We start from the raw sequence: 15,927 nt of genomic DNA, 5'->3' as shown, positions 1-15,927 counted from the left end.
TTTTATTTTAGACAGATAGCCGCGTGTGTTAAGTCTAACCGCTGTTTCTTATTAATACAATAGCTAGCGTACTATCTCTGTCGAAGCATCAATTGGGTCCATAGCTCAGTGGTAGAGCAATTGACTGCAGATCAATAGGTCACCGGTTCGAACCCGGTTGGGCCCTTTCTTTTTGTCCCTATCCTTTTTATTTTCAGATTATTTCATTGGCTGTTGGTGCTTTAGGTAGGGATGATATTTACATTTCTTATTTTTTCACTGTTTTTCCTTGCTACTCTCTTCTCCTAGAAACAGAAAAGGTGAGTTGCGATGCCGGCCGTGGGGGTCTATCGACCATCCGATTTATTTTCGAAAATGGGATCAGATTCCCCCGTTGCCATTTCAATATGTTTTGCGAAAACACCCTGATCTACCATCCACATCTGTAGACACGACGAGGCAACGAGCGACCTCTTAAACAGCAGCGCTTAGTTAAGAAAAAAAAACATTATCGTCATGTCATTTAGGATTACTATTTTTGGGAAAAGGCCTCTAATTTATAATTAAATTAACTGACAAAATGACTTCCTCGGTTTCATAATATAAGAAGGTATTATTAGGTTTCGTTAAGATAAGATTCTGATCAAGGGTTACTTTGTTGACATATCCAAAAATACTTATTGATGGCTGTGATTTTGTATCATATAAACCTTAACCACGTATTCATTTTTGGTTAAAGTCGTGCCTTAACGAAACACAATAGTGCATCATATATTAGGAAAGGAACTCTCAGGTTTTACATCAAAGGTTCTAGACGAACAACATGACTAACTATAAAGTACAGATGAACAATGTTATGATCAAGGACAATCACAGTACAGCTGTTGCTGAGGCCAGAAAAAAACAAGCAGAAAAGGGAATCGATGAAGTTTCTTTGGAATTTTGTTCCAATTTGCACTTCCTGCAGTCCAAGAACCTTTTCAAAACAAACACCAAACTTGCACGGACAAAACCCGCATTGGATTGCACACCCATTTGCTCCAAGGCAGAAATCAAATGAAACACCTCAGATGAGATCAGCTGATTAGTTTGCAGTTGGCAGGTCAGTGTAAAGGGCAAAGCAACAGCCGCATGGACGTTCCTTGTACGCATACTGTCCTCGAGAAAATAAAATAAGCACAGCATCCAAGAATCAGTTGCTGGAAAAAATGAGAACAAATCGATGATCTTATCTTGATCCCTCCAGACTAATGTTTCTCAGCAAATTTCAGTATGAGCTGAAAGTTCTTATATTGAATAGTACTCCGTACAAAAGAACCGTTGAGGAAACTCCTTGTAAAAAAAAGTTAACTTCTACATCCTCATGATCAGAGTCAGAGCACTAAACAAAAGTATAAAAGATGCAGAAAGAGTGAAATGAATGAAAAAAATAAAATTGGCCAATTAATGGAGAACTACAACAACAATAACTGAAGGTGCGGAAAGTGCAGAGCAGATTGGCTGCTCATGCAGCGCCTCGTGTTCCCGAATCCGGAGGTCTCGAGTCTCTTTTCATCTTTATTCTGTGAGGGGGTCTGGTTATAAACATTGGACATGTAAATCTGCCTGTGCCCCCGGAGTAAACACTGAGTAAGCGTTAGCGTACTCAAGTGTTAGCGTCGCCAGGTTAACGCTGCACTATCAGGTAAAGCACAAAATACTTATTGGCAATGCTTTTCCAGGAACCATCATCAGGAAACATCCCTTAAGCCCCCCTTGCAACCAAGGCATTCTTGGGGATTAGCATAAGTGATGGCTTCGCCGCTGCACTATCAGGTAAAAAAAATTACTTATTGGCAATGCTTTTCCAGGGAGCGTCATCAGGAAACATCTCTTAAACCCCCTTGGGAACCAAGGCACTCTTGGGGATTAGCATAGAAATAGTCCTCTTCCTTGGGCCGACCAGGTATGGTCCTTCTGTCCGTTGGTTGGCCCATGCGATTCTGGTGTGCCTCCATCACAGCAGCAGAGAATTCATCCCAGGACAATGCACCTCCTTTGAAAAGATCCAAAAGTTCAACAAGTTTGACCCTGTCCAATAAGATGGTCTTGCGAAAGCCCGTATACCTAAAACGGAACAATGAAAAGCTTCATCAGCATAACATCGAAAAAAGTACTTTTGCAGTCATTAGAATGTCGACAAACTTGTGTGGTTTAGAATCAAAGGAACACACAAGCCCAAACATTTCTCGACCAAGGTACTACTCCCATCTAAGAGACAACTCATATAACATTCTGAAGAAGCCAACCTGCGGTGACCTTCGACAACCCTTGCCATGTTCCCATCATAACTGGGGATGAAAACATCGCTTGCTATCGAAACCATATAGTCCAGTGCTGCCATCTGGGTTGAATGGTTCTGGAATGGCCGCAATTCATCGGGAGATAAAAGTCTTTCCTTCCTTACCTAATATATGACAAAGCTGAGAAAATTAACACCCATCTCATAGAACATTGTAAATGAAAAAGGTGCTCACCAATTTAGGATAAGCAGCCTTCAAAGTAGCCAAACGCCTTTCACCTCCATAGATTTCACCAGAGGCAATATATATCAATGTGTCCTTCGTAAATCCCAGAGCTTTAAGCACTAGAGTGATTTCCTCAGGTGTGAGGGGGCAAAGTCCCTGAAGCCTCTTCAATTCAGAATCGATCTCCTTTTCTTTCCACCATGGATATGCATATCTATAATTCAAATGTAGTCAGTTTATACCTATTGAAGCAGTACAACCATAAGCATATAAGCACTCGCAGTCATGCAAAATACAAACCTCATTCTGGTGAGCTCCTTGGTTTCTTTTTCAGAACAGCCATGCGTGCAGCCTGAAAAGGAGAGCATATCCATTTCATAGCGTAAGTGAAGCACGACAAATTGTCCACTTCTCTGAAGAGTGGAAATAAGTTTTCTGCCAAGCGCTTCAATCTGTGGAGTGAATCTCAAAGCTTGAAAGTTCACACGGCAACGCAGCATTTGGAGATGGACAGGTAGGCCGTTGTTTGCAAGGCGGGCATCTGTTCTATTGAAATGGATTACTTTGTGCTTCCTTGCAAGAGGCAATACCTGTAATACAGGAGCTTTCAGTCCACATGGTTAAACTTTCTCTAACTTTTTTGACACTGCTAAACGCAGCCTGCAGTAGATAGACATTCATTACCCGCTTTAGATAGTATGTCTCATTTGACCAGCTGACAGGAGGCATTGAATAAAGTCTTCTCTTAATTTTTAGCTGGAGTTTCAACGGCAGTTCTTTGACTATTATCAGTTCATCTCTTAAAGAATTAATGAAATGCTTCACATCAAAAATATCTCCAAAATCACTGCAAAATCAAAACAAATAAACCTATTTGTGAATAAGCAAGAAACAAGCAGAAACGTAGTTCAGATGCTAAAATCCTTTTTGCTCTGAGGTATGGAGATGAATGCTGTTTACAGTAGCAGATGACAGCACATGTTTATATGTTTACAGGACGCAATGTAGTACCAACAGCCCATCGAACAGGTATCAATGCCGATCTTATTGAAGCGATATTGTGTGGAAAACTGTACCTTGGATCAGCCCAGAAAGACCTTTTATCCAGTTCGGGGAGCACTAGTGTTAGATTAAGATGGCGTGCTATGGTCACCATATCACATATCTGCAATACACCATTCGATAAGAAATATTACAACTGCAGCCTGTAACAAGGCAATGGAGCAACAAGAATATACTACAGCTAAGGTACAAACCCCAGCTCGCATTTGATTGAGGCCTCCGTTGCACGTCGCTAGTAGATAACCATTGCTTCTATAAACTCCTGCAGAAAGAAACAAGGTCCTAATCACCTCATGTGCCAACAAAAGGACTGAGACAACAAGATACGTCAATTCTCTCCTACTTATCAACTTATGCATCTTTGGAACGAAGCTGCTAAAATGTTGCAAATATAAATTTTAGCAACACAAAGCAGCAAAAATTTACATCAACCAGAGGCCAGAACTAGCTGAGCACATCGAAGAGCCTGAAGGCGTGACATGTCCAGTGATATCTATACGCTGGTCAGGGTTACCAAATCAGCTCTGAGGATATCATATGAGCAACAAAGAAATGAGAGATGAACCACATTCAGGTCATGTTTCAGAAAGGCGTTTCCTCTAAGCTGCTAACTGCCAGTAGGCTATCCACCAAGAAGCATTCGAGAATTCAGAACGTTTGCACCCCCAAATGGCACAAAATTAGCCTAAAAAACGCCAATTTCGAGTCCACGATCGACCCGGATTACCCGGAGAGGCGGGGGCGTTTGACCAGCAAACGGCCGCGTTTGACTCGCGCTCCGCCCAAATCCGACAACCGTGAGCTCCCGCAGATCGCGCAAACAACAATCTCTGCGGAAAAGAGAAGAAGCTTGGGAGCAAGAGGAAGAAGAAGCAGGGAGCACTTACTCCTCGGCACGAGCGCCGGCGGGGAGAGCCGCGCCGCGACCCTGTCCTCGCCGGCGAGCGCGGCCAGGCCGGCGGCGCCTCCCCCGCAGTCGGCGAGGACCCTCGGGCGCCAGAGCCCCGCGATGGACGCCAGCTGGACCACCGCCGTCCACACCACCGCGCTGGCCACCGCTCGCATGGCCCACCGCCACACCGGCCTCCGCCGCGCCGCCGCCACCATCTCTTCTTCCCCCTCCTCCCCCACAGCACGAGAAGCTTCTCGCCTCCACCCAACCGCCAACTAGCACTACTACCAACACAAGCACCAGCACCAGCGGCGGCGGAAGGCAAGCGATTAGAGCAGGAGCTAGGAAGACGGCGGCGTTTACGCGGATTTAACTACGCCATTAGGTGGCGCAAGCTCCCGCAATAGGCCGCCATCAATTAACAAAAATTAAATGGTCGCGGAAAGCTTCGGGATTTCGTGGGGAGAAGAAGAGATCGGTGGAGGGATGGGACGGAGGATCGGTAGGCAGGACGTTCGCATTTGGAGCCCCGCCGAGAGGAGAGACTGAGACTCTTGGCCTCTCGATCGGGGGGGTTCGGTTGGTAGTAGAAGAAGACTAGTGAGTGAGTAGTGGATGGAGTAACCCTTTAAACACGCCAATTAGTATCCAAATTAACCGCTGTTAATCCAGAATCCTTCGGCCATTCCTCCCCCTCATTTGTGCCTTGCTATTACGGCCAGCTTGTTTATTTGGTATGGTGCTATTGCAAAGTTGGATAAATCTAGTAGTGCCATTTATAGAGTGGAAATCCAAATGTTTTTCTCATGGTTTGAATGTACATGGATCGGTCAAAGTTTTAAGAGTCTCGTGGACATGAAGTTATACCGGCCTCGTGGGAAATTTTGCAGCATTGGCATTTTCTTCATGTTTCTTTTTCCAATTTCTTTGGAGTATCCAAATAACGGAGGGAGTAGCTAAATTTGTAAACTTGTGTTTTACCTGTTGGAGTTAATCACTTTGACTAGTTCCCTATTTAGACATAAATAGTTTTTGTGTGCCTGTTCTTTGTGATGAAAAACGGATGTTTGCTTATCTAAGCTAGGCAAGTGAAATTGGCTTGCTATTTCCTTATTCATGTGTTCCAACTTCCAAATGGGCCTTATGGTAAACTTTGTATTCAGAAACAGGGGTTGGAAATTAAACAAAATCCAGCAATTTCAGTAGGCACCGCCAAATCTTGGACCAGATTGAAACAATATTCGGATTAAATTTAAATTCGGTCAAAATCCATCTAATCCAATGAAATTTGATCAAAATAATATCGAAATGATTTTTTAAAATTCAGTTTCCGAGGTCCAACTTTTTGGGGGGTTTCTGTAATTTTAAACCCTGTCAGATACACGGTGAAACTTAAGGTAGCTATATGGGCTTGCTAGCTTTTCTCGCAGTTTTTGAATAGGCTTTTTGCCCCCCATTTGAGATGTTGCCTCTACAAGCCATTATCCTCCACGATCCCTTGGCAGCAACCGTTGACGCGTCACCCCGGAGCGTGATAAAGCGTTGCTTTTCAAATCTCTTTGGCCTGATTTGTGCACTAATCCAATCCACCATTTCACATTGTCTCAAAGCAATCTCTCGATAAGAACAAAAGAAGAAGAGGGAATCAATGACGTTTATTACTTTCTATTTTGTTTCTTGCGACTAGTTCAGTTTACTTTATGCAAAAGCTATTTTTGGCACTTATTGTTCTTATTTTATTGTTATGATGAGATGGGCACATCACAAGGGCGGCAGCTACAGAAAATGAGAGACGCAACAACCGGAAATGGACACGGCAGAAATTGACGGCCCTGCTGCTGCGTCCTGATGATTGTATTTTTCATGTCAGAGAAGAGAGCTGCCAAGAGCACCTGGTCAGATGTTGTTTTCACCAAAGTTAAATCAACTGTACTTTGCCGGCACAAGAACCAAACAGGCCAGGCACAAGAACCAGACCTAACAACCCCCGGTATAATAAAAACATATTAGTAGTATCATTTTAAACTTAGTCTAAACTCTAAAGTTTCTTTGGAAAATGCCAGGATCCACAGTGACATCATCAGCACATTCATTGCACGAACAAGGCAGAATCAGGCAGGCTGATAAATAAGCTAGTGCCTAGTGGCAAGAGAATGTGTGAGCATTGTTTACAGTTTTGTTGCAGACAAGCCCATATTTGCATTCCTGCTTCGGTTCCTTTTTGTTATACATATATCAATGGACGTTCTTGTTCGGACAAAGAACTCGTCGAATGAACAATGCGAGTGATTTGGACGGGAGGACAGCCGCTGCAAAATGGAGAATGAAGTAGGCTGCGGTCGGGTACCCGACGCTCCTTATTCCGGCAACCTATTACTTTGCCGGCCAGAAGAGGATATATACAATGAACTGAGCACAACCTTCTATGTACATGTCATCTAGGCGGGTCTAGGCGGTTCAGACGGACAGCGTCCTCATTGAGGGAGCGTAGTCAGTCTTCAGAAACCGGGAGTATTCCTTCTGCGACATCTGCCCGCCGTTTACTTGGTCAAAGACGCACCTGTAGAAGCTGGAAATGCCAAAGGTAGATGTGATCAGTGTGAAACTTTCAGCAGATTGTACAAGAAAGATACCGTAACAGTCACTTGCTAGAGAAGAAGAAAAGTCTTCAGAGTCGGCTACTAGCTAAACTGAAACAGTTTTGGCCGGCAACAAAAGTGTATTTCGGTTTACCGACTGGTGTATTTTCTGTAGCTAAATATGGAACAACTTCTATGACAGCCTGAAGTGAAAACCCCAGATAACTACATAAGAATACATGTGCAATGATTATTAAAAGTAAAGGTTGAGTGGATAAAATGTGCTCCAGGTATATATATGTCAGCTCTGTGTTATTTTTCAAGAATGAACACAGAACTGAGAAGGTTTGACAAACAAAGGGCACCACCATAAGCTGTATACATTTGCTGAGGATAATCTTGTAATTAATATTAATCAGTAGAAGTGGCTGGTGAGTACCTGCCATCAAGGCCAACCATCATTACAGTGTTCTGAGCGCCAAAAGCAACAATGTAACGTGTGACTTCTGGCAGATGGAACTGAGCAAAAGACCACTCTGAGCTGAAATACTTTGGAAGAATCCCTGGAGAAATTCAGCAAGGAGCTTAATGACTTGAGTAATCTAATTCTCCCGGAAACCAACCTGATATTCTCGACAAAATACATACTCCCATCCGATCCATAAAAAGTGCCGCCCACTTGTACAAAATTTGTACTAACTTAGTACAAAATGGACGACACTTTTTATGGATCGGAGGAAGTTCATACTAATCCAATTGGTTTTAAAGACAGTCACGGACAGTTGATGAATGACACATTGACCTTGCGGATAGAACTTTGGTCTTTGATTCAACAGTGTTTCTTTTTTGTTTCCAAAATGGCACCCACTCATATGCGTGTAGAGAAAAATAGGAATGTAAAACGGTTCACAATAATAGCAGTCTTGCCTGATTTTATCGTTTGACATCACTACTTCACATCATTTTATGAAATCAACAAATAATGTAAATTCTTCTAACTTCAGCTAATGTTCCAGCGAAAGCTAGACTACTGAAGTATTGATGACATTGTTTCATAAGCAGCATGCAAAATTGCAGAAAATAGTGCATTGAGTAATGTCTTCTGTAGAATGGTTCCATAATGAGCATTGGGCAACAGCAGTCAATCATATATACGGAGTAGAAGTTAACTTTAGCCCTTCATTTATAATAAAAGCTACACAGGAGTCATGGGACCAAGATCAAATCAAAACAATGCAAGCAAGAGTACCATCCTAACCTTTCATGAAAGATAATGATGAGCTTGCATTGGATCCCATGTTTGTTTGTATGAGAGGATCCATAGAGCTTGAAGAGTTCTGGTGATCCATCCGTGGAGCTTCAAGAGTACGCTGATCATTACTTGCATCTTCCCCTGCAACCCTGACTTTTAGACTGAAAATATGAACTGTTCCTTTGTCACTGGACACTGCCAACCACTGCACATTGGACGATAGTGCAATGCTGTATATCTCTGCTTTATCAAGACCTCTGCGCACCTACAACCCATTTAGACATATAGACAATTACAGGCTCATGCTAACCACCATTTCTTTAATTATATACAAAGACTTGTGAGATAAGGAAATAAAGATGTCCTGCATCTTATTCACAAAAGGATGACATATTATCGGAGCAAAACTCAAATATTGCTCACCTCTTGCAGGCGAGAGCCATCCATTGTGTTGAATATTCTGATTAAAGTACCCTTCACACTTGCCGTTGCCAGTAAGAGACCATCCATGGTCAACGCCATGCAAGAAATGTGTGAATCATGAGCTGCAATCATCTTCGTCACTTTCAGACCAAAATGCTCTACCCGAACATGCCCCTGACGCAGCCCAGGGCAGGCCAACACTGAAGTATTGGCATGATGAGAGAGGTAGCACAATCCTTTGGGATTTGGCAGGGTCTCAATCTGATGGAGCATCTTCAAATCTGTGAAGTTGTAAACATATATCTTTGTTTCAAGGACAATCACAATGTAGTCCTTCCCCAGTTTTACGGCCCGAACATCAGAGCGGAAGGCGAATTCCCCAATACAACGGCTCTGGTGATCATCCCAGATCATCACCTTGTTGGGCGGATACTGCATATTGGAGCCACCACCAACAAGAGCAAGGATGTTGCAGCGAAACAGCATCTCAACAATCCCAAACCCACCACTCTTCAGATCCCTCCTGAAAGTTTCCTTAAAAGGGTCGCAATTAAAGATCCTGAAGCCATTGCTGGTGCCAGCTGCGAAGCAACCGAAGTCCTGATTCCAAGAAACCGACAACAGCCTAACCTCCTGGTCATCGCCGCTGCCTGCTTCCGCCTGGCTGGTAGGTCCCGACAGGGGCCATGTGTGAGGGGACTCGAACGTCATAATTTTCCCAGGGGGGTGTAAGCCCCGTGAGGTGGAGACTTGTGAGCTCATGAGGAAGGCAGACACGCCAAATGAATCAACTCCAAATGCAATGATCTCAGATACAACAAAGGTCGTTCGTGCGTCAGCAACGGCAAGAAAGCATAAATGTTAAGTTTTCAGGGATCCTGCAACAAGGAGAAAACATCAGTAGCAGCTAAAACAAAAACTCACATTGGATGTAACAAACTAATGAGTCAAACTACGTTGTTTAACAAAATCACTGATCATTCAAACAAGTGCTACAGATCCAGGCACAATGTCAACAAGGCAATAATTATCAGACTGACGAGAGAATTACGGGAGAAGACAAGTGATAACCAGTGAAGCTCGATGCATACGAGAACCTCATGCTATCTTGGGCTGCTCTACATTGTGCGTGGTGCTTAAAACTTGTTACTCCCTCCGTCCAACAAAAGACGTCTCAAGTTTGTTAAAATTTGGATGTATCTAGATGTGGCTTAGTGTATAAATGCATTCAAATTTAGTCAAAGTTGAGACATCCTTTGTTGGAAGGAGGGAGTACAATAGTTTACTTGCCGAAAGTATCATATGATCACACAATGTTACCTGTGAGCAGGGCTCCCTCGCCTATATAACAACCAGACAACCAACTAGTGTCCGGCTCTCGACGAAGTGAATCGCACTCTAAAAGTTGAAATCCTAGTTTTCATGGTCGCGACAATTGAACAATTTGGGGGTCAAAAATTTTGTGACCAGAGTGCGAGATTTGCACCGACTTGCTAATGAGATCATACAAGATCGCACAATCCTAATCACGAGCAGCACTGCCTCGCCTGTAACGAACGAAAGAGGGCCTTGAATCACCCTTTTTTTTAAACGAGGACCTCAAATCAACTCCGACTTTCACCTTAAAAAACAACAAGTCCGACTCCAGTACCATCTACACAGCCCCGAGAACTCCAAATTTCGGCCTTAGGCGCCACAGGAACGAACCGCCGGACGCCCCCCCCCAACCCCGCAATGGAACCACGCTGGAAACCCCGCTCCACGAAGGGCGTGGAACCGGGCCGAGAAGCGACAAGGAGATTCCAATCCCTAAATCCGCAGCCGCGTAGGTCTCCAGCAGCACGAAAGACCAAATCCGACCGGCACGGCACGCAAGTGAGATCCGAGAAGCGAGGGGGAGCGGGCGGGCGGATGGCGGCGGTACCTCTCTTGCGGCCGCGGGACGCGACGTCGAGATGCGGGAGGCCACGGCCGACGGGCGCGCGAAGCCGAGAGGAGCAAAGGGGACGGCAAGCGACGGAGGGAAGGAGTCGGCGATGGAAAGGAAAGGCGAAGGTGTGCGTGGATTTCTTTCCTCTTTCCCTTTTTCCTTTCTTTTTGGGAGAAAGGAGTGGGGAAAAAAGGTTAACGGAAGGGGCCGCTTCTTCTACGGAGGAAAGGATACGTTCGCCTGTTCATGTTAGCGTGACTTGCAATTAACCTCTACTTTTTCTACGAAAATTGTCGTAACCTCTAAAATTTAATCTTATTATTATTGGGACTTGTGTTACTATGTACTACAGCATAGTTTACCCTTCCGTTGAAGTTAAAAACACGTTGATCTGTACTCTTTTTTGTGGTCTTCGGCACCCAATTTTGACTGTAGATTTTTTTTTTGGGAATATACTTTGGTTTTTTATGGTTATCGTTTTGGGTCGTTAAATTGTGATTTCTTTTTTTGCCAAATTGTCTCTGTACAAATATTTACATGAGAGCAGAAAATGAGATACGCATAGATTTGTCTTGACAATTACATACATGATAGCTGAAAATCGATCTAAAAAGTGTTTTTCACGATAATTTTGTTGAATTTAAATTCGTGTTGTGTTATACGGAGTAATTAGCAATTATTTAAATTGTGTTGTAGGTACCATGATAAGACACACTCCACTTCTATTCAGTGCTAACCCAAAGCTAGCCCTTGCCTCTCTGGAACTGGAACCACGCAATCCGTTGGACTCATGAACTCATCCTCAACTCAAGCAGGATGCAAAGAGATCACCAGTTCACCACTTTCACAGGCCAACGGTTTTCCGGTATATACTCATTATACTCATTTCTATTTATGTAGATCATATATAGGGTCAGGTAAAATCTCTTATAGCTCTCTTATAGCCTATACAGGGAATAATATGCACACTCCAGAAACAAACCATACTCATGTATGTACTCCTTCGGCTGGGAAGGACGTGGAGATCCCATTCAGCACCTCACCGGGCTGCTCTGCTCGCAAAACGCGAACAAACACACGCACGCACACCTATTATCCGCACAGCGCAAAGCAATTCAGCTCCCGCGCTTGCTCTTCGGTCATCTAGAAAAGCTGGAAGAAGAGGCTTGTTGAACCGTCACCAAATGAACGGAGGTCTGCTGGTTTCACCAATGCCCGGCAGAGTGGGCACGTCCGCTCCCTCTCAAACCTGTCATTGTCCCGAAAAATGTTAGAAAGGAACCCTGTCAGATGCTCTGAGTGCACAGATCACGAAATCGGTTAACAAAAACTGCGACTACAGGTGGAGGAGACAAAATTCATGTGGTTTACCATTCAGAGACACAATCTTCGCAGAAAACATGTTTGCAGCGCAAAAGAATGGGGGCATGCATCTTCTCTTGGCATATAGCGCACATATCTCCAGCAGCAGCAATCTGAGTGCAAACACCATGTTGGTAGTCAAGCACAGGAAAGATGTGTCAAAAGTTCCACCATGCAACGAATACTTCACAAGCCATCAATACTCCTGGACATTCTGTGACAACCAACAACTACTTAGTGCTTAAAGCATATAAAGTACCTGCTCAGTTGTTGCGTAAGAACCATAATGAAAGTCTTTATGAGACAATGCTCTCAGTGCTGTCAAAAATGATTGAACCTGGCAAAAAAACAGGCAAGTGTTAGAAGGTAATCACACATTATCACTTCTGAGATTTTGAAAGCAAAATGTATTACTATTGAAATTGGATAGGGAAGGTACATCACCTTTTCCACAACAGATGTCAACTTGAAAGTAAGATACAGTCCAGTGGTTAGAGAAGAAAACAGGCTCCCATACTCCTTGTTCAGGAAAAAACGGTACCATACAGGAGCAGGCAATAATGCACGGTATAGAAGTAGAAAATATTCCACGATTGTTAGCATTTGACCCTGAACACAAGGAAAAGTTGCTTATAGCTCCCTGATTATACAGAAATAATAGCATTGCATAACACCAGGGTACATCACAGGAAATCTAGGAATCAAGGATTACAACAAATGTAGGGAGATTTACCTGCCTACGGTAACTACGGCCTCTGGTGTTCTTGTAGTACATTAGCAGTATGCACTTGACGATCATAGCAGTTTGGCGCACCAATGTATCTGAATAAGTTTTAGAAGTAACCGGCATGATTACAAACCTTATGAAATCACAATATCACTTATAAGACCGTATGATTAATTTGGCATCTGTTATCCACTGAACATAAATAATTGTGCTTTAAGTACAGTGATACATCGCTGCTTGCAACATAGAAAGCAACCCAATTATTTGTAGATATCCACATGAAGTAAATCCAATGAACACTTCAGTTAGTTCACATAATGAAAACTGAAAAGACACCAGTACTAGAAATTAAACATTTTTAGGTAGTATGATGTCAACAGAATTTACAAATCTTAGTGCTGCCAGAAACTAAATAGGTTGAGAATCATAGGAGAAGAGAAACTACCATTCACCAAGATGATGAATATTGCATGCCAAAATGGTGGTATTTCTTTTGGAGGAAGCATCACCAGAGGTCTTATAAGATCACCATTCTTGTAAAACCAATAAACTCCAAATACATGAACGACAAATAATAATGTAATCCCAACAAGAACTAGCATTTTTCTCTCCCCCTGCATCAAGCAGAAGAAAACAAGCGAAGTTAGCCAGATGGCACAAGGAGCGTAGTTATGGACAATAGGGTTAATAACAGTGAAGAGCTTTATACAAGGATCAAATACAAAAGAGTTCAATGGTTTTAGAGGATGCTGGAAAAGCAGGGGCATGAAGATACTTCGAAGTACCTATGCAAATAAAACTATCCAGAAAATATAGCGATCGATTAATTGGTGCAGTAAAGATCAAATTAACAGCTTATTTAAGTTTTATGGCGGGTGTAGTCATTGCCATTTAACACATGTAGGGATAATTTATCCCTAGACATCAGCAAAACACAAGCGCATAGCATACCCAAACAAGTAATGATAAATGGGTTAGAGAATACAGAAATCCGTGAAAATCTCAACATCATGATAATGTAAATGTGACCATGACCACATAACAAAAACATCGACATTGCATTTATTCAAAGATTTGACACACTGAAACATGGTAATTAGATCAATATAACTCTAAGAAACATTGTCAGCTTGTCACATGCAATAAATTAGGTGAATGTCAATATTAGATCACTCGATAGATGCATTATGCCATGTTAAACTACACCAGAAATGTAACCAAACAAGCACCGACCTTCAAGGCAGTCTGCTTGCGCAGGATATCATTGGACTTGAACATCACCGCAGCAATCCAGATCGTCACAAAGAAGCCTGCATAAAACAACCCAAATTGAATTCAGAACACATCCCGAATTTCCTATGTGAGCCTCACATTCACAAACAGACAGTGTGATCATGTATGCATCAAAACAAACTATACATATCAATTTGCACTTGTCATTTATTTATTTAAATATAAAAAAACAAAGGGGCACGGCACGACCTTGCAAGTGCTGTCTGATGAAGACGACGAGCAGCAGCAGGGAGAAGGGCAGTATCTGCTCCACACACCTCGCGACCTGCTGTATGTCGTACCGCTGGTAGGAAGACGAGGACTCCCTCCCGGCCTCCCCGCCGGCCGGCGCAGGCACGGAGGGGTGCGCCGCCCTCGCGGTCGGCCCGGCGTCCCCTTCCTGCTCCTCGACGACGCCATCCTCCCCTCTCTCGGACGACTCCCCCGCCTCGCCGCCCCCCACAATCCGGATCGACACCTCGCCCCCCTCACCCCCCGCATGGTGGGGCTCGACGCGGAGGATGCCGGAGTACTCAAGCAGCGCGGACAGCGGCGCCTGGATGAAGCTGGAGGCGGAGAAATGCACGCCGTACCTCCTGGACGCCACGGCCGCGGGGGGCTGGGGCGGCTGCAGGACTAGCGGGGGCCGCGGCGACGTCGGCCGGGGCGGCGCGCTCTCCGTCATCGGGGTGTGGTTGGTGGTACCGGGACTGGGCCGGGACGACGGCGGCGGCTGCGGAGGCAGCTTCCAGAGGCGCCTGCGGCGGTGGCCGCGGAGGAGGGGGCCCGCCGCAGCGCCGTCGCAGGGCGGCGGGGGCGGCCTGGGCGGCAGCGGCGGCGCGGTGCGGAGGCACGCCGCGAGGCGGAGCCGGAGCCGGTGGAGCGGCCCCGTGCCGCTGCTCGCCGTCGCCGTCGTGGTTGTCGCGGTCGCGGCGCGAGGAGTTCGTGGGAGGCTTTTGGGATATTTTTCTTCCTTTCTTTCGGATCCTTTTTTCCTTCTTCTTTCTCTTCTGTGCTCCTCCGAGAGTTTGGTCTTTGCTTCGGGGAGATGGAGATACGCCGTCTGCTTTTCGCTCTGCGACCGGTTTTCTTTTGGTTGGTTGTGTGTTGGTTTAATTAATTATTATTATTGTTAATCATTTGTTTGGTTCGTTTTTTATGGGACCGTTTTTAATTAAGTGCATACTAGCTTGTCGGCATCGTCACTGGATTGGACAAGATTTTAAAAAAATCTCGTCGTTTCTTGCTGCAACTGCCGAAAACAAGTGCAAGGCCAAAATACTCTAGGACTACTCTATAGCAAATGAGTGTTTTCTTTCCGGTTAGGTTATTTATGAAAAAAAATTCTCTCCAAGAGATTAGTTTATTTTTCTCGGACACTAGAACAGGAAGAATATCGAGGCTATTTTTTTTAGCCTCCAGAACCGGCTTCTTCAAAAAGTTGTCCTTTCCAACTTCCTAGAAAAATTGTCCTCGGAATCTGGTTCTTAGCAAAACCCCGAAAAGAACCGGGCCCGATAGTCGCTAGGGTCTCTTCAATTCATACTATTTCCAAAAAAGCATAGGGATAGAAAAACTTTACAGGTCGGAAAAAACTACATTAATTAATGTTGAAGAATGTTTGACAAGCATAGGGAAAAACAAAATGTTACGACAAAGGTTTGAATGGACGGAGATTTACTTTAGAAATAGTGTAAAACCTTTTCAAAATCTTTCTAGAAATTCAAATGTACAAATTAAAAAGTCAAAACAAGGCAAACTTTGCATTTCGGTGATCCTTGGTTGCATTATTGAGTAAGTGCCTTGAACTTTGCAGTGTTTCTGAGACTATCCTATGTGAGTTCTTGCGAGCTCTGAGTCACATTTGGCCGGACAAGTAGCTCCCATGTCCAATGGAGTGACACAGCCGGTCCAATACAAACAAACCAAAGCGAACACTTCT

General features: G+C 44.1%; 3 protein-coding genes and 1 non-coding gene across 5 annotated transcripts; 1 reads left to right on the top strand and 3 right to left on the bottom strand.

Moving 5' to 3' along the window:
• The first annotated feature begins 94 nt into the window (after positions 1-94).
• On the top strand, positions 95-166 carry TRNAC-GCA. The gene has a single exon. It is a non-coding gene; the product is annotated as a tRNA-Cys (tRNA).
• Positions 167-1,232: 1,066 nt separating this feature from the next.
• On the bottom strand, positions 1,233-5,059 carry LOC100830734 (O-fucosyltransferase 3). Of its 2 annotated transcripts, none has more exons than XM_003569154.3 (8): positions 4,436-5,059; positions 3,743-3,810; positions 3,563-3,651; positions 3,171-3,333; positions 2,787-3,076; positions 2,496-2,700; positions 2,268-2,425; positions 1,233-2,085 (listed from the first exon to the last, which is right to left on the bottom strand). In XM_003569154.3, the coding sequence occupies exons 1-8, from the start codon at positions 4,653-4,655 to the stop codon at positions 1,839-1,841; spliced, it is 1,440 nt and encodes a 479-aa protein (XP_003569202.1). In that variant the 5' UTR covers positions 4,656-5,059; the 3' UTR covers positions 1,233-1,838. The 2 variants fall into 2 exon arrangements, with proteins under 2 accessions (XP_003569202.1, XP_024315112.1); XM_024459344.1 differs by lacking the exon at positions 4,436-5,059 and adding an exon at positions 3,975-4,315.
• Positions 5,060-6,507: 1,448 nt separating this feature from the next.
• Positions 6,508-10,809, bottom strand: LOC104582498 (autophagy-related protein 18d). The gene is made up of 5 exons (XM_010232193.3): positions 10,619-10,809; positions 8,695-9,572; positions 8,278-8,536; positions 7,459-7,582; positions 6,508-7,009 (listed from the first exon to the last, which is right to left on the bottom strand). Exons 2-5 carry the CDS (start codon positions 9,454-9,456, stop codon positions 6,898-6,900), a joined length of 1,257 nt encoding a protein of 418 aa, XP_010230495.1. The 5' UTR covers positions 9,457-9,572; positions 10,619-10,809; the 3' UTR covers positions 6,508-6,897.
• Positions 10,810-11,466: 657 nt separating this feature from the next.
• LOC100835623 (RING finger and transmembrane domain-containing protein 2) lies at positions 11,467-15,080 on the bottom strand. The gene is made up of 8 exons (XM_010232192.3): positions 14,196-15,080; positions 13,947-14,023; positions 13,159-13,327; positions 12,720-12,808; positions 12,431-12,595; positions 12,246-12,323; positions 11,996-12,099; positions 11,467-11,873 (listed from the first exon to the last, which is right to left on the bottom strand). Exons 1-8 carry the CDS (start codon positions 14,668-14,670, stop codon positions 11,768-11,770), a joined length of 1,263 nt encoding a protein of 420 aa, XP_010230494.1. The 5' UTR covers positions 14,671-15,080; the 3' UTR covers positions 11,467-11,767.
• Positions 15,081-15,927: the final 847 nt, after the last annotated feature.

The sequence above is a fragment of the Brachypodium distachyon genome, chromosome 2, assembly GCF_000005505.3.
Source record: "Brachypodium distachyon strain Bd21 chromosome 2, Brachypodium_distachyon_v3.0, whole genome shotgun sequence".
NCBI lineage: Eukaryota > Viridiplantae > Streptophyta > Magnoliopsida > Poales > Poaceae > Brachypodium > Brachypodium distachyon.
Note: the sequence above shows the minus strand (reverse complement) of the source record. Positions and strands in the feature narration are given on the sequence as shown.

Coding starts and splice junctions, on each gene's coding strand:
- LOC100835623 (XM_010232192.3), bottom strand. CDS start 14,670: ATGACGGAGAGCGCGCCGCCCCGGCCGACGTCGCCGCGGCCCCCGCTA. Junction 12,324..12,430: donor TGACATCTGTTGTGGAAAAG/GTGATGTACCTT, acceptor TTTTTTTGCCAG/GTTCAATCATTTTTGACAGC. Junction 12,100..12,245: donor CTTACGCAACAACTGAGCAG/GTACTTTATATG, acceptor GTTTGCACTCAG/ATTGCTGCTGCTGGAGATAT.
- LOC104582498 (XM_010232193.3), bottom strand. CDS start 9,456: ATGAGCTCACAAGTCTCCACCTCACGGGGCTTACACCCCCCTGGGAAA. Junction 8,537..8,694: donor ATGGCTCTCGCCTGCAAGAG/GTGAGCAATATT, acceptor AATGGGTTGTAG/GTGCGCAGAGGTCTTGATAA. Junction 7,583..8,277: donor ATCATTATCTTTCATGAAAG/GTTAGGATGGTA, acceptor GAATTTCTCCAG/GGATTCTTCCAAAGTATTTC.
- LOC100830734 (XM_003569154.3), bottom strand. CDS start 4,655: ATGGTGGCGGCGGCGCGGCGGAGGCCGGTGTGGCGGTGGGCCATGCGA. Junction 2,701..2,786: donor AAGGAGCTCACCAGAATGAG/GTTTGTATTTTG, acceptor TTTGAATTATAG/ATATGCATATCCATGGTGGA. Junction 2,426..2,495: donor AGGCTGCTTATCCTAAATTG/GTGAGCACCTTT, acceptor GTCATATATTAG/GTAAGGAAGGAAAGACTTTT.